The sequence below is a fragment of the Panthera uncia genome, chromosome E1 (assembly GCF_023721935.1).
Source record: "Panthera uncia isolate 11264 chromosome E1, Puncia_PCG_1.0, whole genome shotgun sequence".
NCBI lineage: Eukaryota > Metazoa > Chordata > Mammalia > Carnivora > Felidae > Panthera > Panthera uncia.
The window spans coordinates 41,334,751-41,362,619 of record NC_064814.1 but is presented as its reverse complement, the minus strand read 5'-3'; the positions used below and the strand labels follow the sequence as shown (position 1 = coordinate 41,362,619).

The following is a 27,869-nucleotide window of genomic DNA, read 5'->3' as shown; positions in this document are numbered from 1 at the left end:
GAGTAGGACTGAGGGGGATCTGGGTAGGTATGAAGGGAAGCTGAGAACAGTGGGTGGGGGCATGTGCCCCTGAGAAGCACACCTACCTCTTCCCCAGCTAAGGTTGGATGGTGGGTACCCAACTAGGATCCAGAAGAAAGGAGAGCAGGCGGGTCTTCCTTGCAGATGAGGCTGGGGCTGCTCCTTAAGAACCTATTGCATTGTGGGTAAGCCCCTGGAAAAATCCCACCATTCTGGAGCGATTGGCCCACTCCCAGTAGAGGGATGCTGTTGCCTTAGGCCTTGGGGGTCCTAGTGTGGGTCTGGGAGAGAGCCGTGATTTATGACTGTGCTTCATGAGTGAGGAATGCCAGCCTGGGGGGCTGGGGGGGGGGCGGAGCACTTGCCTGACACTCCTCACTCTGCTGGGTGTCTGGCGTGTCCTGTCAGGATCTCTTGTCCCCTGGGGACAGCCATGTTCTCCCACACGCGGCAGTCCCCTCCCATCTGCACCTCGAACCTCCAGCTCCGGGAGGACTGAGTGACGGCCCAGCAGAGGGGGAATCCACAATTGCATCCTTTCTGGTTTTCTGTCTTCACAAACCAGCCCCTCTGTCAGTGGGCATGACCGTGATGGTAAATGGCTCTTTTTTCTCCCACTGCTGCAGGAGGCAACTGGATGAGACTTTTGGAAACTTCCATCCAGATGAACCCAATACGTGCCACTGTCCACAGTGAGAGACTTGGGACTGAAACAAAGATGAGCTTCCGGCCCCAGGAAGGGCCATCGAGCTCCTAGAACGGATGGTGGGCGTGGCATCGCCCTTCCCCCCACTTCCCCCCAACCTTGCCAGATGAAGGAAGACTCTGGAGTTCATGGCGGGGGCGGGGAGCAGAGGAGGGTCGGAGGTGAGGCAGGGAGGCAGAATGATCCAGAGTGTTGCCTGGTCCTGCACTCCGAAGGCCATGCCAGTTTCGAACCTGTTCCTGTGAGTCTCACTTTCGTCCTTCTTGCTGCAGGCTGCCTTTCTGGGTGAGGGTCCCTCTTTCTGGACACCTAGCATGGGTCAGTCTGCCTTCCCTAGTCTGGTGGGACTGGTTTTTCAAGCTGGAGGAAGGGTCGGTGAGGAATTGGCAGAGGCAGACAGTTTTATGTAAATGCCCAGGGAGTGCTCTGGGAACGGGGAGGCTGGTTTCCCCAAAGACACGCAGGGACTGGCCGCTCCCAATTAGCCGGGGCTGGTGATGTCAGTGCTGCTTTCCTGGGTGGCTGCGCCCACTCCAATCGGCCTTGGCAGGGGTTCCTGGCCATTACCTTCTTCCTCGAGTGGGAGGGGTGCCGAGGGGGCCACCATACAGGACGGGGGCCAAGTCCCCTCCCACCGCACGTACTCCTCAACCTGAGGCTTGAACCATGCTGTGGACCAGCCCTGGAAAGTGTCATGAAGAACCAGCCCGGATTCTACCGAAAAAGACTTTAATGGGGCTAATATTCCAACCCTCCCCCCAAACCTGAGACGCTGGGGAGACCTCAGTGGCCGGGCTGGTCCCAGAGGCTGTTGCCATGGCAACTGCTGGTAGATGCCGCTCCCCAGGCTGCCCCAACCCCAAGTTTCAATAAATACAGTGCAAAGGGGTCTGGGCACCCACCCAGCAGGGGAGACAAGGACCCGGAGTGCTAGAGAGGGCAGGTCGCATGGTCTGTGAGCTCACACGTGCACACACTGCGAAACATACACACCGAGGATCGTGTGCACATACAAGAAACCCCTCTCAGGCATCCTCACGTGACACACCATCCTCACATACACACTCACATCCATCCATATATATATATACACATTATCCTCAGGTACACAGGGCAGAGCACTCCCATCCCTTCCTTACAGACACACGCGAGGTTCTGTATATATGTGCCTTTCTCTCAGGGCTTGGCCTGGAGCCCCGGTGTCCCGTCCTGGCTCAGAGGAATGACAACAGGTGGGTCTTCCTGGTCTTGGCCAGGTGATACCCTGGTCTAGGGGCGAGGTGTTGTGGTGTTTGCCTGGTTGACCATGCAGTTGGCTGTGGTGTTGGAGTAGGCCCAGGAGGGGAAGGTGTACAGGCTGAAGATGGGGAAGCTCCAGCTGTTGATGGCCAGCGTGATGACCAGCACTCCGATGATGTTGAGCAGGAATCCCGTTCGGGCCTGGTGCGAGGAGAGCCAGTCTGAGCGACCCGTTGCTGAGCCGGGCCAGTACCCAGCCCTTGGTGTTCACGGGTGCTCAAGAGCTCTCTTACCACAACACTCTCCCCGGAAGTCTGCCTGTGGGTCTGACCCGCAGCACCAGGCAGCACCCCCTCCCTCTTGCTTTAATCCCGGTGCTAAGAAGGGAAAAGGAAGCCCTTCCTGAGAGTTCAGGGCCTTGGGCTTCGTTCGAGTCCTTCTCCCCGGGTACAGGTGCCCTAGCACCTGGGAGCCTTCCCTAAATTCCTCACCCCCTCCTCTCCCTCTCACGTGGTTGGCAGGGTCTGAAGATGCTCCAGCTGGGGATCATGGCACAACCCTCCTGCTGTCCCCCAGCCTGCACAGGCTTTGCTCTTAACGCTGAGAATCTCAGTGGCTTTAGGCTTCTTTGTGGTCCACCAAGAAGGGAGGACAGAGCAGAAAGGAGCACTGAAGCACTCAGGTCCCACTGCTACTCACCATATCAGACACTTTGAGGCCTCCGAAAGAGAAGACTATGGCGTTGGGTGGGGTGGCCACAGGCAGCATGAAGGCCAGGGAGGCAGACAGCGTGCAGGGGAGCATGACATAGAGAGGGTGGAGGCAGATGGCCTGGGCCTGGACGGGGAGACAGTGGACAGAACTGATCCCAGTCCTCATCCCAGAGAGGAAGACGTGGCCCCCAATTCTCCCCCTTCCTCCCTCTGGGGGACAACCTTCCCCGCCCCCCAACAACATAGACTCTGGCCATGAACCCCACCACTTCTGCCAGAAGGCACTGGTGACCTGGGAAGGGCCCCTTGACCTCTCTGGAGGGGATGAGTGTGCGGCCCTGCCCAGCGGGGCGTGGTGAGGGGAGGGGCCCATAAAACGGATCTCAAAGGGGCTCTGGGGTGTCATCAAAGGCTGCAGGAACGCGCCAGGGGAGGAAGGGGCTGGGGACGCTCCAGGGAGTAATTTCAACCTGTCACCTCAGGACTGACCAGAACAGGGGCTGGGCCCGGAAGGTGGGCGAGGCCACCAGTGAGGCCCATCAGGATACTCAAGGGGTAACGTCACCAGGGATGGAGTGAGTCAGGGGCCAGAGGGCCTTGTGGCCCGAGGTAGCTGAAAAGTCTGGGGAAGGGCGGCCGCTCAGGGGTCTTCTTCCGGAAATGAGAGGAGGTGCAGACAGGTCACTCCAACCCGCAGGTGGGGCCCCTGGGTGGGGTGGGGTGGGCAGGAGGGCTGCCTGGAGGAAGTGTGTCTGCAGGACCAGCTCACCATGGAGGCCAGAATGGGCAGGAAAAGTGTGGTGGTGGCCACGTTGCTGGTGCACTCAGTGAAGGTGGCAATCAGCAGGCAGAGGATGAAGGCAATGGCGGGAGGTGGCACATTCTGTAGCGGGGTCAGCTTGTCCCCCAGCCACTCGGACAGTCCTGATTTCTGTGGCAGAGGAGAGGTTCTCTGTGTGAGAGGTTGAGGTTCTCTAGAGAGACCTCTCTAGAGTCTTCAGAGTCAGGGCAGCTTGGGAAGGAAGGTAAAACCCGGGCAGAACCAGGAGGTGCCCTCAAAGTGATTTTGAAGAACATTTGGATGTAGGGAGAAGGGTCAGATGAGAAGCTAGGAGAGGGGGCCAAAGGGCCTTCTTGGGAAACAGGGGGCCTGGTGGGAGGAAAGACCTTTAACTCCACTTACTCCCGCTCTCCCAACCTCTCTTAGGAGCTCCCCGGCCATCTTCAGCCCTCTCCCTGCCTCCTCCAGCCCAGCAGGTTGGCAGGAGAGAGAAGGGGGAAGGGCCCTTGCTATAAAGGCTGGGCAAGAGGCTGACAGAAGAATGGGGACAGTCCACAGAGTCATAAGGGCTCCAAGGTCTTTCCCTGTCCACATCTGTAATACCAGACTGTGAGTCCCAGGGAGCTGGGACTTTATCTCCTACAATGCTGCCCACCCAGCCCCCAGCACAGTGCTTGGCCCCTTGAACTAACAACCTGAGATCCAGGAGTCCCTGGCACCACTCTCCGACCCGGGGAAGCTGCCTCCTGTCTGCGCACTGAATGAGCTTAGCCAGAACACTGAGGCCCAGGGGCACAGGTTCAGGGATTTCCCTCTTGGATGGAGGCTCTGGAGAATGAATGATGGCCTGATCCCCAAAGCCTGGCTGGGTGTGATCATGGCGCCCCCTGGTGGCCCCAGTGGGTCAACCGTGTCCACCCAATGCTCGCTACTCCCTGGTGCTAAAGCTATTGCATCCTCTGTCTGGTGGTTGCTGAGAACAGTCCCTGCCTTGCAGAGAAGGCTGCCTTCCCTTTGGCTTTGAGAACCCGAACAAGGAGAGGTGCCTGTGGCTTGTGTTTCCGCCGCCTCTCTTAGCCGGGGCTCTGACCTGTCGCTCCAGCTGCTGCAAAGACTCTGCCTACGAGGAGGCTCCTTAGTGGGGATCAGGTCTCCCCCATGTGGGATAGAAGCAGGGCACCTCTTTCCCTGTGCCAGGGTCTCCCTCAAACAGTCTGGGGGGAGGGCAGGTGTTTCTCACCTCACTGCCCTTGGCCAGGGCAAAGCCACCACCCAGAAGGAAGACGATATTCCAGGGCATCTTCTCATTCACTGTCTTCCAGTTGAGGAGGGCAGGAGGGGCCTTCAGCCTCCCTGGTTTGTCTATTTCCCAGGCAGAGGAGGATGGGTCACCAAGGGCCAACAGGTTTTCCCTCCCCTCCACTTGGGTCTCTCTCTGGGTCCCTATCTGAGTTTAATGCACGTGGGAGAGGGACCCTCAGTTCGGCAACATCCTTACTTTGCCCCTGAGCTCCTGCACCCTTGGCAACTCATCCCCACTTCTCTGGGCTTTTACCACTCCTGTCAAGTGTGGTTGAAGGCACATTTCATGACAGAAGGCAGAGGCTGCCCAGAGCCCCTTCCCTGCCCCAGTCCAGGTTCTTACCTGGATCTTGAGTCAGCCCTGGGATCTTGGAGGGCACCAAGAACATAATTATGCCAATGAAGATGGCCACTGTCCCATCGGACGCCATGCTGTGGGCAGGGCAAGCAGGGCAGGCTTAGTGGCTCAGGTCTGCTCAGGGTCATCGGGTGGAAAGGCGGTGGAGAGGAGCCCCCCCCCACAGACGTGCCAAGTCCTCTTGACACGTCCTCTCCACCGTGTTACCTCCTGGTCGGCACCAGGAGGTGAGCCCCAGAAGGATTCCCTGTCTCCCCCAGAATGCTCACCTTTTCCCATCCTTGTCGGGAAAAGCCAGGTTGCCCCAGCCAAGGAAAAAGCCGGGCTCCCGAGTGAACCACAGCACCACCAAGATGACAAAGAGGACAGAGACAGCCTTCTCTGCAAAGCTCATGGGGCCCAGTAGCTTGTGTTCTGTTTGGATGATGTGGAAGGCTGCCTGCTCTTGCTCCCGCTGGTGTCCACCAAAGCCAAAGTTCTTCAGGAAGCTGCAGGCAGGAGGCGGGGGGGGGGGGGGGCAGTTCTTGAGGGCCCCACACCAGGCAGGGGAAGCAAGGGGTTCTGAGTGCCTGTGTTATACTGCCAAGACCACCTCAGTGTTGCCACACGAAGGCCTTGGACCCACCCAAGGTTCTGGAAGAAGAGTAGAAGACTCTCAGGGCGTCACGGTTCTTAGCAGAGGCAAGGCTGGGGCTCCAGGGACAGGTCTCTCCATCTGCCCCATTGACTCCCTGTCCCTCCAGAAATTCTCTTGTGCTAAGCCGTCCTTTGCTCAGAGTGAGGTGGATCTAGAGGCCTGGACCCCACGGTTCCTTCTGACTCCAGATCACCCTCCCCTCTTCCGACAGCCTTTCGGGAAACCCTCCCCTCCCTCTCCTACCTGCTTCTGGGCATCCAACTCCTGCCAGCCTGAGCCCCACCAACATCACTCTTAGAGGCACAGAGGCTGCCACTCACTCCTGTGTGCCCCTTGCTTCACTCAGGTTTATTTCTAACTTTTCTCTTGGGCAAATCTCAACTCCCCGAGGGACTGTGCGTTCCTCAATGGCAAAGACCACAATTCACACATCTTTGAATCCCCTGTGGTGCCTTGCATATGCTGGTCTCTTTGACTACACCTCGCCTTGTACCAGTGCCCAGCCTCAACCCAGCCTCCTTGCACCTGCCCAAGCGAATTTTCCAAAGGACAGCAGCAATACTTAAAAACTTTCAATGTGTCGGGAGCCTGGGTGTTAAGCATTCGACTTCAGCTCAAGTCATGATCTCGTGGTGTGTGAGTTCGAGCCCCACCCTGGGCTCTGTGCTGAGAACTCAGAGCCTAGAGCCTGCTTGGGATTCTGTGTCGCCCTCTCTCTCTGCCCCTCCCCTGCTTGCATTCTGTTTTTCTCTCTCTCAAAAACAAATAAACATTTAAAAATAAAACCAAAAAACGTTCAATGTCCCTCCCCCCTTACTTCCCTCCCTCCCCACCACCACCTGGACAGGAAGGGCAAATAACAACTCATACCACAATACCATTCATATCACTACTCCTAGCCTGTACTCGTAGCAGACATCACCAGTCAATCCCAGACTCAATTCCAACTGAGCTCTAGCAAGGTCTCACATTCACAAGGTTTTCTTTTCTTTTCTTTTTAAAAAATATTTATTTATTTGGAGGAGATCACAAGTTGGGGGGCAGAGAGAGGAGGACGGAGGATCTGAAGCGGGCTCTGTGCTGACAGGCTGACAGCAGTGAGCCTAATGTGGGGCTCGAAAGCTCAAACCGGGGAACTGCGAGATCATGACCTGAGCCAACCTGAAGTCGGACGCTCAACCGACTGGGCCACGCAGGTGCCCCAAGGTCTCACAAGATTTTCAACTCAGACTTCTAGTCACTACCAGTAACCCAGGGTTGGAAGTAAGAATAAAGCCTATTTACTACTCTTGGCCTCAAGGGCAAGGTCCAAACCGTTTATGTGGCACACAGGATCCTCCATAATCTTCCCCTGCCTGCTTCTCCAGCTTCAACTCCTAATATTCCGTTTTGCTCTTTACGTTTCAACCAAACAAAACTAGAGTTTTCCCAAACACATGGTCTTTCTTGCCTCTGTACCTATGCACAAGCTGTTCCTGCTGCCTGGAATGTCTTCACCCCATTCTCCACCTGGCTGGCTTCTAGTTCTACAAGACTCACTTCGGTCAGCATGTCCTCCGGGGGCCTTCTGGCATCTCCACTATCCTGGGCCGTGTTCCTGCAGCCCCCGGACTTCCTTCTGTCACGGCCCCTGCCATACCATCACCCATGGGATGGTGAGCTCCAAGGACAGGGCCCGTGCCTAATGTCCTCTAGCATTCTCCGTGCCTAATACGGGGCCAGATGTAAGTAGACCGCAACAAATGCTTTTGTAAGTGGCCGTGTTCACGGTGCACTCAAGCATTTACCAAAGGACGGTGGAGCCTTATGGGATGGATCTGGCCTGGGCATCGGGAGACCTGGTTTTCAATGTCAGCATGGACAAATCTAGTTGAATACCGCCCCTCGAGCCTCCGTTTGCTCATCTGCTAAATGGGGTCATACTCTCCATCCAGTAAGCCCCTCAAATGGGGATGCTAGGTACATAGGCCTTGGGAGGGCATTATATCCTCTGTCACAGTGGCCAGCCACCTGGTTACCCAACGGGAAGCTCCCAGAGGGTAAGGGCGGGCGCCCGGGCTTCTTTCGTTCAGTCCACCACTTACTTGAACCCCAGGAAGAGCACCTGCAGCCACAGCCAGGCAAGCAGCAGCAAGATGACCATGGTGGGGAAGGCAAAGCCGAACCAGGAGGCGAAGTTCACCACGTTGCCGTTTTCGGGGAAGAGCCTGAAGGGGGATACGGGCTGCTGCGTGACCCTGCCCGCTGACCGGCCGGCCCCAGCGGCCTCCCTGGGGAAGGGCAGGTGCCCCACCCCCCAGCCCCAGTCACTCACGAGTTGACCTGGCCTTGCAGCACCAGGTTGGGGGTGGTGCCGGTGAGCGTGGCGATGCCCCCGATGCTGGCCGAGTAGCACACACACAGGCTCATGCCCTGGCTAAAGCGGACCCGCTGCCTGTCCTTCTGTGCCTTCGGCTCTGAAGAAGCAGGCGGGACAGGGTGCACCTGCCCATTATCTGGGAACGAGGGAGAGCTTCGGTGGGGGGTGGGCGCAGGGCCACCTCTGGGGAGCATGGCCGGAGTGTTCCGCAGCCTCCGGGGGCCTTGTCAGTGGACAGCTGAGACCCACCCCCCCCCGGGTGAGGGGAGCGGGCAGGGGTGCGTCCAGGTCTGCAAGGGAGGCTCAGGCCGGGTGGGTCCTCAGACACCATCTGGCCCAAACTCTCTCTTGACAGAGGGAGATGGAGACACAGAGAATGGAAGAGGACTATTCAAACAGGACGAACGGAGCCTGGATCCCTGATGGCCCACCCAGACTCTGGCTCCCTGCCTCCCAGGGTGACCCAGCATCTTGGTTTGCCCAGGACTGAAGGGATTCTCAGAACATGGGACTTTTTTTTTTTTTTTTTTTTACGTTTATTCATGTTTGAGAGACAGTGAGAGACACAGGATGAGTGGGGGAAGGGGCAGAGGGAGGGAGACAACGGAATCCGAAACAGGCTCCAGGCTCTGAGCTGCCAGCACAGAGCCCGACTCGAGGCTCGAGCCCGTGAACTGTGAGATCATGACCTGAGCCGAAATTGTATGCTTAACCGACTGAGCCAGCCGGGCGTCCCAGAACATGGGACTTCAAAACATTTTTTATGATTTTATTTTTTAAAAGTGTTTATTATTTATTTTGAGAGAGAGAGAGGAAGAGAGAGAATCCCTGTGAGCAGGGGAGGGGGAGAGAGAGAGGAAGAGAGAGAATCCCAAACAGGCTCCACGCACAGCGGATCCTGACTCGGTGTGAGATCCCATGACCCTGAGCTCATGACCTGAGCCGAAATCAAGAGGTGGACGCTCAACCGACTGAGCCACCCGGGTGCCCCGTGGGACTTTTTGTTTTAAAACTAAGACAGTCTTGGGCAAACCAGGACAAGTTGGTCACTGTACATCTTGCCTCCCTTTTGTCTCCCTGGGGGCTCCAAGATGACCACCCCTGTCGTGGACATCATCTCAGACCCTCCCCAAGGGCCGGGGGTGGGGGCGGGGCAGGGTCGAGCCTCATCCTTCTCACCAAGCTTGGTCACGTCCTTCTGGGGACTTGGTTCCTGGAGCTCAAAGGTGGGGTTGTCGCTGCCCTCCTCTACATCCTTGCCTGTGGGCGTCTTGTACAGCTGTTCCAGAACAGCATGTGCGATGGGCACCATCATGGCCGTGGTGGCTGTGTTGCTGATCCACATGGACAGGAAGGCCGTGACCAACATGAAGCCCAACAGCAGCCTAGGGACAGACAGACGGACACACTGGCTGGTATTCCAGTGTCCCTGCGGGGACTGGATACCCAGCACACCACCCGCTCCAGGTTCCCCAGTCCTGGTTGGTGAGCACTCACAGGGCAGGCCGCACCCCGATGATGAGGAGCACGCAGAGGGCAATGCGTTTGTGCAGATTCCAGTGCTCCACAGCGATGGCCACGAGCAAACCCCCGACGAACAGGATGTTGGTGTCCTTAAAGTACTCGATGCACACCTGGCAGGCAGGGACAGCTGAGAGGCAGGAAGGGGTCTCCCCCTGTGCCCCTGTGCCCCTGGGCAGAAGCTACAGTCACTGACATTCCCACAAACAGGGGTTGGTCTCTGGGCTCTCGGAACCAAATGGAAATGGTCTTTGGATCATCTTCCATTTAATGTTAACCAGGTTCCTCTCTTCCTGCCAAACTCCTTCTTTCTCCCCTCAGGAACGAGTGCGAGGTAATCTAGCCTGATCCCAGTCATGTTTCAAGCCATTGACTAGGAGCTAGAGAATTTAGTGCGGATTCTGGAAACTACGGCAGTGGTTCTCAAAGTGTGGTCCATAAGCTGGCATCATCACCAACCTGGAGCTTGCGAGGAACGAAATGCTCAGGCCCTGCCCCAGATCCACTGAATCAGAAACTCTGGGGGGTAGGGCCCAGCAATCTGTTTCAACCAGCCCCGAGGGTGATCCTGACACACGCTCATGTTTCAGGGTCACTGAACCCAGAAAATACAAGTTCTTTAGCTGACTTTCAAGGCCCCTTTTCCTGGGTCACCAGGCCTTTCCACCTCCCTGGCCTACACCTGGCCCGCTTTGAATTAGCTCTCAACACCAACCATGCACTTCTAGAACGCACGCCCCCCCTGCTCCCCTGCATCTTCTAGCTGACTCCTCCTTTAGTGCTCCCTGACCTGCCAAGCAGAGGCGAGGACCCCTCTTCCGTGTGCCCTGCCTGTGAGGAGTCTTCTTCCTTCACCAGTGTTTTAGAGCAGACCCCCTCCATACCGGGAGCCTTTCCTCTTGGGAAAGGGGGGAGGCTTACCTCGGAGGCATCCATTATGCCCATCATGGGGTACAGGATGATGGGGAAGAGGGCGGTGACAGCCAGGGGCAGAGCCTCGGTGCACCAGAAGAGCGCCATGAGGATGATGGAGTAGGCACAGTAGGCTTCCTGTGGGCGGGAGAGGGGTGGCAGAGCTGTTGCTGGGGCAGGCCTGTGTCCCGGAGCCACGTCACCTCCTGCCCCCAGAGAAAACAGGCCATTTGTAACAGCGGAGTGAGAGCGTGTGAAACCCACAGTCATTGATAACAGAGTCTAAGTCCCATTTCAAAACGGAAATAAAAAACAAAGCAAGGCACTCACCACCTTGTCTTTGACCTTGAGGAGGCTAGGCATTATGATCCAGCCATAATGGAGAGTCTAGATTTGGGTATCAAGCCCCACTCAGCCCGAGGGCACTGCGGTGGGCCAAAGTGAGGATCCCCCGGAGGAGATGGGGCTCATCTAGAAAAGACCCGGGGCCTGGCCAGTGTGGACTCCAGCCTGGCACCTCGGCCTTCCCTGGCTTTGTCAGAGCCTGTAAGAATATATTTGTATGACGATGTAATGCATTTTTGTTCCCTCTCCCAGAAGGTGAGCTCCGTGAGGACAGACTCCATTTTGCCGCATCTAGGTGCTTGGAGCTCAGAACCCCCAGCAGGCTTCAGAGCAAATTTTTTCTGAAAGACTGAATCACTGGGAAGTTTTGGAATAGTGGGAGCAAGCCTGGCCTGACCACTGCATCGCACATTTCCAGGGGGTGCCATTCACATTTATTGAAGACGTGAAAGGTTCCCCCATCCCCGAGTTGTGCAGGGAGATGGTGGGAGGGGTAAACCCTGAGACACGGTTTTGCAAGCCTTTGGGTACCAGAGGCTCTCCTTTCTCTGACAGGGCCCCCAGGTCTAGAGGGGGCTGGCCTCAGACGTGGGAGGGGACCTGGAGCAGAAATGGAAGTCAGACAGCCGGCCCCGGCGTCCTGGGGCCCCAGTGACATGGAAGCCTCCAGGGGAGCAGGTGTGCACATCCAAGGCTCCCCCGGGGCACCAGCTGGCTCTGTGGGTGGAGGCAAGGGGCTGTGTTCAGAAGCAAGGAGCTGCGTGCTGGGACAGTGGGCTGGGAGGCCCCTCTTCTCTGACCTGTCTCAGCTGTCCCTGGCCCTCTTGTTTTCTCCACCTGGCGCAGGCCGTCCTCACCCCTTAGTACCTCATGCCCGTAGTACCCTAAGTTTGGGAAGGGTCCCTGGCGGTAGCCAGGGGGAAGAGGAAGCTGCTGTTTATTGAGCAACTCTTAGGAGCTGGGTGTTTTCCTACCTGTGGTTACAAGAAACTCAAACAGCCATTAAGGTGGGTGTGGTGGTCCCAGGTTACAGAGAACTTGAGAAGGTAAGTGGCTCTTCAAGGTCACAGAACTGGGGCGGAGCAGAGCAGGGAAGACCCAGGCAAAGTATCTAGATTGCAGGATTCCAAGAGCGTTTCCCCAGTGTCCCAGGGAGAGGGCACCCCTCGACTGGAACAGCACACAGCTGCAGGGCCAGGTGATGCCAGGCTCACTTTCTCATCATGAAATTTCCACCATCTCTCCTCACCCTGGACATGAACTCTTGGGCCCCAGGGGTGGGGCCACCTTGACCTTCGCCCAGAGACCCGCCCCCCCCCCCCCCCCAGGAGGCCTGTTTTGCTGAAGCTGCTGTTCCTCAAGCACTTTCTCACTTGCAAGGATTGCAGGGGAGGTTACTCATCCTCCCCTGGGGCTAAGGGCAGGCCAGCCCCTCTGGACCCTGGTGTCCCCCCTCCCCCAGCCCCCTGGGAATTCTCTGGCCAGAGACAAGGAGGGGGCTGGGGTAGATGATCACTGCTGATGCAAGAAGAAAGTGCTGCTAACGACAGCAGAAGCATCCCCAGGACTACTGCGTGCCAGGCTCCGCGCCCTCCATGCTTCAGAGGATTGTCGAGTTTAGTTGCTCTGGGAGGTAATGACTCTTGTTCCCATTCCACAGATGAAGAAACGAAGGCACAAATAAACGAAGTAAACGTCTCAGCGTCACACGCTAGCAAGTGAAGAAGCCAGGCCATCTGGGTCTTGAGCCTCAGCTTTTGCCTTCTACCCTGAGCTCGGTCCCTCACAGTCACAGGGTGTCCCCCAGCCTCAGGTTCACTGTGACTAGTGGGGTGTATGGGGGTGATCTGGGGCTCTGAATTCAAACAACTATCTTCCAGGGGCGCCTGGGTGGCTCAGTCAACTGAATATCTGACTCTTGGTTTCGGCTCAGGTCACATTCTCAAGGTTCATGAGTTCGAGTCCTGTGTTGGGGTCTACGCGGACAGCGCAGAGCCCGCCTGGGATTCTCTCTCTCTCCCTGTCTCTCTGCCCTCCCCCGCCCCCCCCCCCCCGAAAAATAAGTAAACATTAAAAAAAAAGAGAGAGAGAGAAAGAGAGAGAGAACTATCTTCCTGGGGGCCTGCCACTTCCTGTCATCAAGCTCCAGGCAAGTTCCTTCTCTTCTGAGACCGCAAAGAGTTGTTAATAGTGAAGCCCTGCCCACCACGCTCCAGCGTGTTCAGTCTCTGGCTCCCTTAACCCTTTACATCTCTTCCCCTCCTCCCCCTCCTCCTCCTCACACGTCTATCATCTCTGGATCAAACCCCAAACCGGTTTCAAAGTTCTCTCCAGAAGCCTTCTGTGGCCCTGGTGGCCCTGGCCCTGTGTCTCCATCTTACCCTTATGGGCAGCCTTGTCTGGATGTGGCATAATTTGCTGACCTGTTCTTCCTGGGTCATAGGATTCTTAACTGGGGCATGGAGTCCCAAGGAATTTGAAGGAAAGGTATTTCATCTTTGCGCTAACATCTAAGTTCCAAACGTAGGCGGCAAAGCCACGGTGATTGGTGATTTTGTCACAGGCCCGATCGTGGCTGCCAGCCATCGGATACATGCACAGATCGCTTGTTGCTGTTATCTCAAAAGAGTGTTTATGTCCATCACTGGTTTTGAAATTATAGTAGTTACACCAACACTAGAAGCTTAATGCATTAATAATCACCTATATTTCTGAATTGCGATGTTTTTTTCATGTTTTCATTACTGTATTCCAACGTAATTGGTTTCCTTTATAATCCTATACGTTTTATTTTGTGCATTTCACTTTATTACTTAAAGCTTCTATTTGTTTATTTTGAGAGAGACAGACAACGCGAGTGGGGAAGGGGCAGAGAGAGGGAGAGAGAGAATCCCAAGCAGTCTCAGCACTGTCAGCACAGAGCTGGAGGTGGGGCTCGAACCCACGAACCGTGAGACCATGACCTGAGCTGAAGTCAAGAGTCAGATGTTTAACCGACTGAGCCACCCAGGCGCCCCTATTTTGTGCATTTTAAAGCAATATTCTGAGAAGAGTACATAGTGTTTACTAGATAGCCAAAGGTATTCATAACTCAGAAATGGGTTAGAATCCCTGAGAGAGGTTTTCAGCCTCCTCCATTTTGACCTCAATCTGTACTTTCTAACTGATGAAATTATTTTTTCCAGCGTATCTCTTAGCTCAGGCAAAAGACTTAAGTGGCAAAGCATCCCGTGATGAAGACCAAAACTGCCCCCCGCCCCGCCCCGCCCAGCAACAAGGAAAGCCCTGACACCAGCAAGACCTCATGTGATTGACCCCAAGAAAGTGATTGACCTGACCTTCCCTGCCCACCCGAACATACCCACCGACCTTTGTCCCACATTTTCCTTATATAAACCTGGAAGTATTTTCAGCACCTGGAGGAGATCTTTGAGATGTTAGTCCACTGTCTTCCGGGTGGTGGCCTCACTGAAATTAATTCCTTTCTTGTTTCACCTGCACTCATCCCTCTGCCTCTGTGTTTTGTGGGTTTTTTTTTTTTAATGTTTATTTATTTTTTGAGACAGACAGAGTGTGAGCAGGGGAGGGGCAGAGAGAGAGAGAGAGAGAGAGAGAGGGAGACACAGAACCCGAAACAGGCTCCAGGCTCCAAGCTGTCAGCACAGAGCCTGACACGGGGCTTGAATTCACGAACTGCAAGATCACGACCTGAGGCCAAGTCCGATGCTTAACCGGTTGAGCCGCCCAGGCGCCCCTGTCCCTCTGCCTTTGGATTTTGCCAGCAGCGAGTCACCCAACCTGGTCTGTTTGCAGCCCCGGAGCCGGGTGCTCTTGCACACCTGGGACCCAGTTACATCCCCACCCTAAGGCAAAGAACAAAAAATTTACCTAGCAGCAAGTATTGGGGCTTCCCTGAATCTCCTTGGGAGTTTTCCAAACTTCTAGGTCCATCTCTGTGTGGAATTACTCTCTGGGCGGGAGCAGGGGTCTCTACTAGTCCCAGCAATGTGGTGGGAGCCAGAGTGAGGAACTGATGGAGGGTGGGGAGGTCGGGTGGGCGCTCTGCATATGTTCTCTCTCTTTTCCTCCTCTCATCTCCGCGGGGCAGTGGCACTGAGAGGTGAGGAAGGAACCTGGGCTGGCCAAGCTCAGATGGCCACCTGTGGCATGGGACCGGGACGCTCTGGCCACCGGCAGCTCCTCAGGCTGCGGCAAGCACTGTGCATGCCTTTGTCATAGTCACAGCAGGTGCTGCTGTCCAAGGTGGCCCTCCTGGAGCTCAGATACCACCAGGGAAGAGTTTGTTTCTGGCAGCAAGTGCTTTTTCCTGCCTCAGTCACTACCTTGCGCAGACCAGTAGGGGAGGGGTTCCCCAGATCTGTTCCTTGGCTGAGGATTTGCTCCTCTCTCAGTATCCGTCTATGGGCTCCCGAGGACGGGGAGTGAGGCTTTTCACCTCCGCGTCTCTCGCCCCTGGCTCGTTGGCTGGTGCTGGCCTGGGCGCGAAGCCCTCCTTTCCTGCTTGCGTCACCCCAACACCTGCCCCAGGAAGCATCCCGTTTGGATCCCCGTTCTCTTCAACCTCTGGGGAGTCGCTGCTACCGGGAGCCCCTCGGGGGGAAACCCTTCATCAGGCACTCATTCGACAGATCCCCTCTCCACTCCGGCTCTACAGTCCTGCTGGTTCTATGCCTCAAATGTACCCACTGACTTCTCTCCAGCTCTCGGCCACCATCCTGGCCCAAGCCCCAGCATCCATCACCAAGACTCCTACAAGACCTCCTCATTTGCCTCTCTTCCTCTCTTGCCCCTGAAATCTCTTCTCCCTGCTGCAGGCAGAGTGATCTCGAGTCACAAGTCTGTTTAATTCACCCCAATCCTGCAACACAGGCACTCTCACCTCAAAGCAGCTCAAATCCCTTCACACTGTCTGAAAGGTTTGTACAGATGCATGCCACAGTAGATGTCCACAAAATAAAATTCATAGTTACACACACACACACACAAAGTCCCTTCAGAGTATCCGGCTGCTCTCAGGAGAAGTTCGGGGCTGATTTGAGCCTCTCCTTCTCCACTCCAGCCACACTGGCCCTCCTCCAGTTCCTCAAATATTCCATCCTCCCTGCAGCCACAGGGCCTTTGCACATAATTTCCTCTCTTCCCTCCCCACTTTGCCTAGTCGATGTCTACTTACTCTTGAGATCTTAACTCAAGTATTCCTTTTTCAGAGAGTCCTCCAAGGGTTCCAGGCTCGGTTATAGTCCCCGTTTTCACACACCTGGCCCCTGTACCTCCTGCATAGCACCCATCACAGTCTGTAATGAAACACTTCGTTTCATGAATTTCTTGATGAACTTCAACCTTTTCATCAGACTGTACTCTCTAGGGAGTACAAAGCCTGAGTCTGTTTCTGCCCACCCCACCAGGCACCTATATGGAGGGGACACACACACACTATATGGAGAATGAATATTAGGCACTAGGGATACAGACGTGAGTCAGGCCTGGCCCTGGCCTTCAGGGACTCCAAGTGCCCCCATGTGGGCTGGCCCGTGGGGCCACAGATGGGTGTGGATAGAAGAGATAAGGCTCAGAGGGCTTCCAAACCCCAAGAATGGCGGCTCGCTTCTTTTGTAATGGGAAACACAGGTCAGAGGTCAGAAAATCTGTGTGTCCGGGCCCAGCTTTATGGCTGTGTCCTTGGGCAAGTTACTTAACCTCTCTCAGCCTTTGTCTTTTCTTTCTTTCTTTCTTTCTTTCTTTCTTTCTTTCTTTCTGCAAGCAACATTGATCATTTCCAGCTGTATGCACATTTATCTCCTTATCTGCAAATGGGAATAAAGGAAACACCTACCTCGCTGGGCAATCGTAAGGATAAAGGATGTGAATGCATAGGTATATGTCATAAAGGACCACAGATGACAGTGAGCAGATGGTGGGGTTGGCGTTGGGAGATGAACGTGCTCCTGGGCTTCTGGGTAACCAGGGTGGATGCACGAGGCACAAATGGAGATGCAACTTCCAGAGAATCCAGGGCAGACTCTGGACCCGGGGTGTGGGCAAGGTGTGGGACCTGAGGGCATCACGGCCTTTACCCGTCATGGGCATAGAGCAGCCCGTGGTTGTTGGGCAGCAGCGAATGTGCCTGTAGTCTCAGAGGTATCACAACTGACTCCTCCTGCTGATTGAAGGTTAACCCAGGGAGGGGGGATGGGTTGGCACACAGCGGATCACTCCCACTGCCCCTCTGCCCCCGGTAAGTAGGGATGCCGCTGGCAGGGAGCACTCCCGGGTCTGGGGAGGGAGGTGAGGCACTGGTGCTCACCTGCCAAGCACCATGGCAAAGGAGAGATCAGAGTGGGATCCCAGAGGAGAAGGGGCCCCCTTCCCAGAGCCTCCATCTGTCTGGGCTGAGGAAGGCTCTCAGAGGGGACACTGAACGGGTACTGAGGGATGAATAGGAGTTTGGTGGGCGGGTGGGCAAATGGTGTTGAGGTGAGGGAGTAAGCAGAGAGGGAACAGAATGAGGCATAAAAGATTTCAGTGCATTCTTGGAGGGGTGTAATGCTTGGAAAAGGCCTTGTCTGCCTTGAGGGAGATCTAGGACTTTATCTGGAAGACAGGGGTAAAAAGTGGGCCCCTTAAAGGGTTTTAAGAGGAGAGAGTGACATGGTCAGGTTACGCTGATGCTACCATTTGTGATTAAAAAAAAATTTTTTTTTAAGTATTTCTTTATTCTTGGGAGACTGAGAGACAGAGTACAAGCAGGGGAGGGACAGAGAGAGAGAGAGAGAGAGAGAGAGAGAGAGAGAATTTGAAGCAGGCTCCAGACTCCGAGCTGTCAGCACAGAGCCCAACACGGGGCTCGAACCTACGAAGCGTGGGATCATGACCTGGGCTGAAGTCGGATGCTTAACCGACTGAGCCACCCAGGCGCCCCAACCATTTGTGATTTTTAAAAATATGTGCACAAGTGTTTGTATATACATGGGAAAATCTCTGATTCAGAAATTCTTGCCCATTTTTTTGTACCAAGTTTTCCTTGGCAGCCTGATGAAGTCTTCTAACTCCTTCTCAGAATAATGTTTTTAGGGGGGCGTGGGTGGCTCAGTCAGTTAAGCGTCTGACTCTTGATTTCAGCTCAGGATCTCACGGTTCATGGGATCGAGCCCCATGTCGGGGTCTGTGCTGACAGTGTGGGGCCTGCTTGGGATTCTCTCCCTCTCTCTCTGCCCCTCTCCTGTTTGCATGTGTGCTCTCTCGCTCTCACTCTCTCTCTCAAAATAAATAAATAAATACATAAGCTTAAAAAAATAAAAGAATAATGTTTTTAAATCCGTTAAATAAAACGCATAGAATCAGAAAGGAAACGAACTGCATTGAAATACAGTGATTGCAATATGAAAGATGGGCTAGATAATGACATATGTTACTCTTTCTTAGCTAACAAGACCTTCACTGGCTAACAGCTACTGTAATTGCAAAGTCACGATTAACAAACAATATTTCAAGGTACCTGCAACAGCTGTAGTGCAATGTGAAAATATCTGTGATTTCTACCGGTGGCAAAGTCAAAGACATGGTTAATACTATTGTGGTTTGTGGGGCATCTGGGTGGCTCAGTCGGTTGAGCATCCGACTTCGGCTTGGGTCACGATCTCACTGTTGGTGAGTTCGAGCCCCGAGTCGGGCTCTGTGCTGACAGCCTGGAGCCTGTTTCGGATTCTGTGTCTCCCTCTCTCTCTACCCCTCTCCAGCTTGCACTCTGTCTCTCTCTCTCTAAATAAATAAATAAATGGTAAAAACAAACAAACACTACTGTGATTTGTTATCTACATTCATGACAGAAGTAAATTTTCTTTAGGTTATTGATGATAAAATACAGGTTTTTTGTTTTTGTTTTTGTTTTCTATCCAAGTACACAGACGTCCTGAATTTTCCCCACAGATTCCCAAGGATGAGGAGTCCCTGCTCTGGAGGATGCACACCGTGTTGGCCACTGAGACTGCCCTCAGGAAGGGCACTGGGGCAGAGAGTGGGCTGAAGGCCTCTCCATTTCACTCTTTGGTACTGCTGAATTTTGTACGATGTCAGTATGCCATCTAACTACACAGATAAATCATCTAAAGATGAAAACAGGGAGCAGGGCACCTGAGCAGCTGTCGGTTGAGCGTCCGACTCTTGATTTCAGCTCAGGTCATGATCCTAGAGTGGCAGGATAGAGCCCAGCTTCGGGATTCTCTCTCCCTCTCTCTCCGCCCTGCCCTTGCTCATGCATGCACACCCTCTCTCTCAAAAAAATATAAATAAAAAAATTTTTAACAAAATAAGTAAAATGGAGAGATTACACCTGCTATATTGCGGCAAATGAATTAGAAGACACAGGATGGGAGTCCAGGAGGTCCCAGGAGGCTCCAAGAGGCCGTGCTGCGTGTCCAGTGGGCAGATGGCGGGGGCTCAGGTCATAGCAGTGAAGATAAGAGGGAAAGGATGGACTCCGGAGATATTAGGAGAAGACAGGGTTTGGGTGATGGTTCGTGGCTTGGGCAGAAGAAGTGGGCGGAGAAAACTCTCCGGTGCTCGTCCTGGGTGTCTAGATACATGGCAGGGATCGCAAGGAGGGGAGACAGGCTGAAGGGGGTTGAGGAAGGAGGTGCAGAGTAGGCTGGGGCGTGTGATATTCTTTCCAGGAATAATAGGCCCGTCCATGCTACATGCCTAATATTTTTGAGACGCTGAATATACAAAGTGGACAATGGCCACTCCACATATAAAAATATGCCCTGAAACCTCTGCAGCAACCAGCCCGGCTAGCCCAACCACAACGTCTCCAACAATGGCCCAAACAGTCTGGATTTGCTCAGTGACCGCCAGCTTCCCTCATCCCCCACTCTCTACCTCCACTTCCAACTCAGGACCAACCAGTGAAAGCCAAATATTCATCCTTAACCCATCACACCGGACGCTCCGGCGTCTGTCCGGCGTCTGTCAGCCCCCGTCCAGCTTTCCCTGTCAACAGCCTCCAGTCAGGGCGGACCTGAAGCCTCCCCTTTTCCACTCTAAACCATTCCCACCTCCCGCCCACCTTTGAGGCTCTGCTAAAAGCAAGCGATGGTGGCTGACTCCCTTCCTATCCTTTGCCTGATCTCACTTGGGAGATCTTTGTTTATTTCTGCACCATAATGGGAATGAGTTTGTTACATCATCTTCTGTTCTAAGAGGCCGAGGGGAAACAATGGGGCTCTGAGTGTCAGAGAAGACAAACTGTTGGGGGAAGAGTCCTGACCTCACAGTCTGGGCTGGGGCCAGGTCCGCCTGAGTCCACAGAAGAGCAAAACAGCAGGCAGGAGTGCTATGAGCAAAGCACTCCCACACTCCGTGGGTTTGATCCCCACCACAGCCCCAGGCCTTGCTGCTGGAAACTGTCCTGGTTAAGGTTCTACCTTGCTTTCCCACCCTTGACCTTCACCGAGCAGGTGCTGATAGGCATGGACATAATTTGGTCATTTGGGCAAAAAGTCCAAGCCGGGGAGATGTCTTCCAGGGATTCCCCTGGCCTTGGAGGCTGGGTCCTTCTAATCCTCCTCCCAGGCCTCTCAGAGACCAGAAAACCTGTCTCCAACTAGTCCCAGCACTGCTGGTGGCCACAATTTGGGATTACACCTCACAGCTCTCGTGGGGGTGACCAGCTGCACCTCGCCCTCCTACTTCATAGGTGGGAACACTGAGGCCCCCTCATGAGGACAACAGCTCACGTGAACAGAAGTCGTCTCTGGAAAAGAAGTGCCTGGGGCTAGGGGAGCCCGGGTGGCTCAGTCGGTTAAGTGTCCGACTTCGGCTCAGGTCATGATCTCCCAGTCTGTGGGTTCGAGCCCCGAGACGGGCTCTGTGCTGACAGCTCAGAGCCTGGAGCCTGCTTCGGATTCTGTGTCTCCCTCTCTCTCTGCCCTCCTCTGCTCACACTGTCTCTCTCTCTCTCAAAAATAAATAGAGAAAGAAAGAAAGAAAGTGCCGGGGGCTAGTTGTGTCTTCCAGGGGCTAGGAATTCAGACAAGGGGCAGACGCAGAGAACCACCCGTTATTGAGCCCTGGGTAACGGGCACTTTATGTACACGGGTTATTTCGTTTTATCTTCAGGGCAGCCCCTTAGGGGGAGAGGGCTGGTGAGGTGAACAGCTGTTCATACTACAGAGTGAATTTGGACCCACATCGTCTGACTCCCAAACCCCTGTTTTGTTCCATGGACTCTGCCTTCTTGACCGAGAGCCAGGAAGTCTCAGAAGATGGAGGTGGGCCCCAGAACTGAGGTCCAAATTCCTTGTACGGTCTTCATGCCTAGGGTGAATCATCCGAGTCCTGCTCTGTCTCTGGGATTCAGGAACAGCTTATAGTAAGGGCGTTTTAATTACACAGGTTAAAAAAATTTTTTTTCTAATATTTTATTTATTTTTGAGAGAGAGAGAGAGAGAGGCAGAGTACGAGCAGGGGAAGGGCAGAGAGAGAGGGAGACACAGAATCCGAAGAAGGCTCCAGGCTCTGAGCTGTCAGCACAGAGCCCGACGCAGGGCTTGAACTCACGAACTGTGAGATCATGACCTGAGCCAAAGTCAGACACTCAACTGACTGAGCCACCCAGGTGCCCCTAATTCCACAGATTTTAAAGCTCACGCATGCATATACACAACGTACTGTTCGTGTATTCTAGGAGTGCAACTGATTCAGATGAAGAAATTCTGCCCTCTGTTCTTCCTGTACATACAATCTGGATTTCAGCTAAGCTCTGTTCGGGCAAACATTGTGCCTCTGGGAGACTGTTTTTACAGATGGTCCCATCGGGTCCCGGGGCAGGGCCAGGCACCTGCGTTTTGGCCCTAAAAATCTTCACTCCTTTCTCCTGGCCTTTCAGGGCTGACGACATTGGCTGACCTCCCCCTGCCTCTCTAAGTGAGTTTATACCACCTTGTCCTCACTCTGTTCCCCATGCCACACTGGCCTTTGTTTATCCCTCCACCTTGCCAAGCTCACCCGTGGCCTTGGGCTTTTGCACCGCGTGCCCTGCCTGGACAGCTCTTCACCCAGAGCTGTGTTTGGCTGGCCTGTTACTTGCCATTCAGGTCCTAGGGTAAATATCATTGCCCCGGGAGGCCTTCCTTGACCACCTTATCCAGAGCAGCCTGTCCGTTACAGTTTTTGCAACAAGGACAGTAGATGCTTTGGTGTGTCTTCCCCCCCGCCTTCCCATCCCCCACCGTCTAAATAGTCCCTGCCACATAGTACATGTTCCCTAATGAGGGAATGAACGCGTGAATGAATGGATGGACATAAGGTTTCTGGCTCACTGATAGGGCCTCTTTGCTGTCTGATTACAGGGTTGGGGGAGCAGTGAGGAAGCCCCAGGCCCCACTGTCCCCACACTGGTGGCTGATCTTATGGCTAGGAAGTTTCTACTGGATTCATTCATAACCCATGTTTTGCCTTTTGGAAAAGTCACTGAAGGATTTGACCTGTCTTGCTCTGGAACGAGCATCTGCTCGTCCCACCAGAGGGTGATGAGCATTTCAAGGATTCTGTTGCTCCCCCTCGAACACACCCCACTGTTCCAGCCCCCACACCTTTGCTCCCGCAGTTGTCTCCACCTGGCCTGCCCTCTACGGACGCCTCTGACTGTTGGAATCTCACTCGGCCTTCAAGGCCCAACTCAAATGCGACCTGCTTTGGATTTTCCCCTGACTCATTCGGAAGAATCTCTTCCCTCCTCTGAGCTCCTCAGCCTTCTGGCTGTACCTCTGGGTGAACACATGTTCCTCTACACTGATAGCAACTTGAGACAGAACCCTGTGTTCCTTCTCAGGAACCCCTAGCACAGAGCAGGCGCTCAGACATCCCTGACTACACCAGAGTGGAAGGATTGGCCGATGGCTGGCTGGCTGTGAGGGTAGATGGCTTAAGAGGTGACTTACAACGAGGCCACCACCCTGTATCCCTGGACAGTCCCAGGCTGAGACCCCAAGGCCAGCTTCCAGTTTAGACTTGCCTTTCTGTAGCTGGGGTGTTAGACAAATTACTTGACTACCTGGGCCTCAATTTATATGTCTGTAAAATGAGATAATAGCAGTAATCTCACAGTAACTGAGAAGTTTTTGCGAGAAATAAATGCATTAGTGCTTTGAAGTGCTTGGCATAAAGACGAACACGTAAGAACTACTCCATAAATGTCAACTTTTATAATATAGACACCAGTCTGAGCCTAGTCTGGGGCTCCGCCCTCCCACTTCAGGGGCCAGGGGTAAGCTTGGACACTCACTGCAGATGGCAGGGACTCAAGAGTCCTCTTGGCCCACATTCATGCCTTCATTTGGCAGATATTTGTTGAGCACCTACTATGTGCCAGCTACTGGGGATTGGGCAAGGAAAAAAGACAAAGTCCCTGCCCTCACGGAGCCTACATTCTAGGATAGGGAGTCAGAGAATAAATAGAAAAGAAACAAATACATCAGGGGTGACTGGGTGGCTCAGTTGATTAAGTGTCTGATGCTTGGTTTCAGCTCAAGTCACGATTCTGTGGTTCATGGGTTCGAGCCCTGCATCAGGCTCCGTGCTGCCAGTGCAGAGCCTGCTTAGGATTCCCTCTCTGTCTCCTTCTCTCTCTCTCTCTCTCTCTCTCTCTCTCTCTGTCTCCCCTGCTCATGCTCTCTCTCTCAAGATGGACAAACTTTAAATAAATAAATAAATCAGAAACAAATGTATCATTTCAGATGGTGAAAGCCCTTTAAATAAAACAATGGGGTTTTGTAATAGAGCACACCTGGCGGCAGTCAGAGACGGCTTTTTCTGAGGCCATGGATTTAGGTTGAAACCTAAGGAATGAGAAGCACTCATCTGGGAAAGAACATTCCAGGCGGGGAGATGAGCAATTTGAGGAGACCAGAGAAAGCTGGTGAGGCTGGAGAAGAGTGAATGAGAGGTAGGATATGAGGGTTTGGGGACCATGGGGTCTACCCTCTAAACCCTAAGAGGTTTGGGTTCTGTTTCAAGTTTGACAGGAAGCCTGTGTAAGGGCTTACACAGGGTAGTGAGTGGCTGGGTAAAGAATGGTCTGGGGAGGAACAGGAAGAGGAGAGATATGGCGGCCTGGACTGGCGTGGAGGCAGTGACAGGTGATTCCATTCAGAATGTTTCACGGAGGGGCACTAGGGTGGCTCAGTGTTAAGCATCTGACTTCGGCTCAGGTCGTGATCTCATGGTTCATGGGTTTGAGTCGCATACTGGGTGAGCTTGAGCCCCACTTCCAGTGAGCTCCGCCTCTCTCTCTCTTCTCTCTCTCTCTCTCTCTGCCCCTTCTAGGATTCTCTCTCTGCGCCTTGCTCACTTGTGCCCCCTCTCTCTCTCTCTCAGAAAAAAAATAATATTTCGTGGATACCGAGTCAACAGGACCCACTGGTGCCATGTGGAAATGAAGGGAAAAGAGGAATCAGGGATGGCTCTAGGGGCACCTGGCTGGCTCATTCAGTAAAGCATGCAACTCTTGATCTTGGGGTTGTGCGTTTGAGCCCCATGTTGAATATGAGATTACTTAAAAATAAATTTAAAAAAATATTTTAATGTGTATTCATTTTTGAGAGACAGAGTGTGAGTGGGGAGGGGCAGAGAGAGAGGGAGGCACAGAGTCTGAAGCAGGCTCCAGGCTCTGAGCTGTCAGCACGGAGCCCGACGTGGGGCTCGACCTCATGATCTGTGAGATCATGCCTTGAGCCGAAGTTGGCGGCTTCACTGACTGAGTCACCCAGGTGCCCCGCTAAAAATAGAACCTTAAAAAAAAAATAATAGGAATGTCATCGAAAGAGGAAGTCGAACCACTCTTGATGAGTGAGGCTGCAGGAAGAGCCAGCTGGAAAAGATGAGCAATCAGGGTTCTGTTTTGGATGTGTAAAAGCATATGCTGTTTAAAAGAAAAGATTCAGGAGCAAGAGTCCAATGTTAGTTGAGTAATAAGGGCTTAGAGGTTAGGGCTGGGGCTGCAGATTGGGGAGCTGTCTCCCCAGTGAAACAGCAAAAGGTCATCTAGGGGGAGAGTGAGAACAGGGAGGGAGACAGGAAAAGTGGCCAAGGGAGAGGAAAGCCAGGAGGTGTCAACAAAATCAGGCCTTGAGAACCCTCTGGAAGGTAGGGTCTTGAAGACTGGAGCTGTCTTTTTTTTTTTTTTTTTTAATGTTTATTTATTTTTGAGAGCAAGAGAGAGAGAGAATAAGTGGGTTAGGGGCAGAGAGAGAGGGAGACACAGAATCCAAAGCAGCCTCCAGGCTCCGAGCTGTCAGCACAGAGCCTGACGCGGGTCTCGAACTCACAAACTGTGAGATCAAGCCCTAAGTCGAAGTTGGACGCTTAACTGACTGAGCCACCCAGGTGCCCCTGAGGCTGGAGCTGTCTTTAAAAAAAAAAAATTTTTTTTAATATTTATTTATTTTTGAGAGAGACAGAATGTGAGTGGGTTAGGGGCAGAGAGAGAGGGAGACACAGAATCTGAAGCAGGCTCCAGTCTTTGAGCTGTCAGCACAGGGCCCAACGCAGGGCTCGAACTCACAGGCCGTGAGATCATGACCTGAGCCGGACGTCAGACGCTTAACCAACTGAGCCACCCAGGTGCCCCTGAGACTGGAGCTGTCTTAAGGAAAGACAGGTGCGGTGCAGACAGGCTTTGAGGCCTGCTGTGAGAGTCAGAGAAAGCAGGCCTTTGAAGGGGGATGTAGGATTCAAGGAGGGTTTGGTTTTTAAGGTGATAGTGTAGCCTGTTTGTATGCTAATGGCAGAGCTTAGGCAGAGAGGGAGACATTGATGAGGCAGGAGAGAGAGAGGATAATTATGGGAGCAAAGTCCTTGAGAGGAGCTGGTATCCAGGGCCCCAGTGGAGGGGCTGGGCCCCATAGATAGCACCAGGAACAGTTCGTCTGAGTCAGGACATAGTCTGTGAGGCTGAGGCGGGCAGCAGGGCTGGGAGCAGCACAGGGAAGACGGGAGCTCTGACACACAGCACTCCCACCAGGAGGCCTGGCTTCTAGTTCTGACTCAGGCTTCCCTGTGTGACGTTGGGCAAGTTGCTGGGTCTTTCTGGGCTGTACTTACCTGGGGAGCAAAATGGGGATCATGGTCCCTGTTTGTCCTTCCTCCTGTGGTTAGCACACTTGACCTAACCTGTCTGAAAACCCATCTGATGGGTCCCCAGCACAGAGATGTCACTGGCTTTGGCCCGAGATGAGAGTTGTCTCAAGGGTCAGCCAGGCCTTATCACTTACCAAGTGTCCTGGGCCCACTCCTGGGCCCCTACATCCCCAGTCCTTCACCCCTTTGGGATACCATGAACAAAAAGCCTGCCTTGATTTCCCTATCCGTAACAAAAGAGCTCAATGGGCCGTGCTGGGATTGTGGGGTGGGGCCAGAGGCTGGATTCTGTCTGAGCCTTTTGGGAAGCAGCAGGGTGGAGAGAAGTTAGCTAGACCACACCCCCAGCTCTGCCACTTTCTAACTCTGTGACCTGCTATGAAGCTTGAGCTTCAAGGCCCTCCTGAACTGACCCTTCCCAAAGCCCCATTATTTCAGATTTATAATTGTATGTACTTTTCCTTACAAGGCGGTCCTCAAAGTGTATAATCTCCCAGCTCCGTGAAACCAGGATCTGCCTTGGGATGCAGGTAAGTGACTTAACCTCACTTTTCCCATCTGTAAAATGGGACAGTCAGACCCACCTCTTAAGATGAGAGGAAGGGAAGCCGGAGGGCGGTGGCGGCGGGGAGGGGGGCACGGAAAGATGAGAGGAAGGGTCACTGGGTGCACGGGACAGGGCATGTGGTGGGGGCTCCAATAAATGGGAGCCCAAGTTATGGCTCCTGCTGCCTGGTGGAGGGCAGCAGGACCCTGTGGCACCTCTCCCGCCATCCAGGGTATGGGGTCTACGGGCCCACTGGTTGGGTCCTGTCCGTCCAGTTCCCACTCCTCTCCCTCAGCTGACTTAGCCCTTGGGATCCAGGTGAGCTCTTTCTCTTTCTACTTACACCCTTAATGGCACAAACTGCCTGAGGCCAGCTTCCTCCTACTCCCCTTCTTCCCCTCTCTCCCGCCCCACTGAGCCCAGTCCAGGGCTGGGGGAGCACCCCAGAGGCAGATAACCCCATCTGCTGCCACCTGCACCCTCTTTGTGGAAGTGGCTTCCTGTCTCCCAAGGTGGTAGATTTCAAGTGCACCTGAGCAATTAACATTGGGCTACTACACTGAGTGCCAAGCAAAAGCCCCCTTTGCTCTCGTCACCCTCAGCCTCAGGTCATAGTCTCACTCACAGGATAGGGGGTGATGAGTGAGCTATCTGGTCCTAAGGATGCCCAGCTCTGGCCCGGAATGCCCTCCCCCCACCCTTTTGGAGCTTGTCTGTGCCCAGAACCGCAAGTCCTTACCTTAGTGGGGACGAGGATGGGCAGAGGCAGCAGGAAAATAGGCAGCAAGAACACAATCAGGTAGGAGCGATAGGCCCACAGGCCCTGCCAGCAGGTGGCCATGGTGTGGACCCACGAGGGCTGCTGAAGCCACTGCCTCCGGGATCCAGGGAACTGAAGGAGCAACGCAGCAGCGGGTAGGCGGCCGGCCGGCCGGGGCAAGTTTATATAAAGCCGGCTGAGTGTTAACCATTGACCCGCTCTGGCAATCGGACTGTTTTTGGAGTCCAGGAGGTGAGAGTAAGGAGGAGGGACTTGCAGGAGGTGTAAAGATCAGGAAGACTTTTCAAAGAAAGGGAGCAGGCAAGATCAAGGAATAAAAGCCTCAGGTTCTTTCAAGAAGTTAAGCCCAGAGTTAACCCCTTCTGGGCAGAGGGCTGCCTCAGGAGAGGCTGGAGAAGGAAGGGTGTCTGGGAAGCCCCACAGCTCGCTTTGGAGGGGCAAGACCCACAGCGCCCTCCCCAGCCCAGCCTCCCCTCTCTCCTTTTACTCTC

General features: G+C 54.0%; 1 protein-coding gene across 1 annotated transcript; it reads right to left on the bottom strand.

The window, feature by feature from the left end:
• Positions 1 to 860: 860 nt before the first annotated feature.
• On the bottom strand, positions 861 to 27,869 carry SLC13A2 (solute carrier family 13 member 2). Its single transcript, XM_049636658.1, has 12 exons — positions 27,337 to 27,869; positions 10,559 to 10,687; positions 9,614 to 9,750; positions 9,296 to 9,501; positions 8,072 to 8,252; positions 7,842 to 7,964; positions 5,390 to 5,608; positions 5,106 to 5,194; positions 4,701 to 4,822; positions 3,449 to 3,610; positions 2,666 to 2,803; positions 861 to 2,167 (listed from the first exon to the last, which is right to left on the bottom strand). The coding sequence occupies exons 1-12, from the start codon at positions 27,436 to 27,438 to the stop codon at positions 1,997 to 1,999; spliced, it is 1,779 nt and encodes a 592-aa protein (XP_049492615.1). The 5' UTR covers positions 27,439 to 27,869; the 3' UTR covers positions 861 to 1,996.

What these genes read in the sequence shown, in the direction of transcription:
- SLC13A2 (XM_049636658.1), bottom strand. Translation starts at nt 27,438, where the DNA reads ATGGCCACCTGCTGGCAGGGCCTGTGGGCCTATCGCTCCTACCTGATT. An exon ending in TGCCCATTCTGGCCTCCATG is followed by an intron (nt 2,804 to 3,448) that starts GTGAGCTGGTCC and finishes CTCCCCGTCCAG; the next exon opens with GCCCAGGCCATCTGCCTCCA. An exon ending in GCCTCAAAGTGTCTGATATG is followed by an intron (nt 2,168 to 2,665) that starts GTGAGTAGCAGT and finishes TCCTCGCACCAG; the next exon opens with GCCCGAACGGGATTCCTGCT.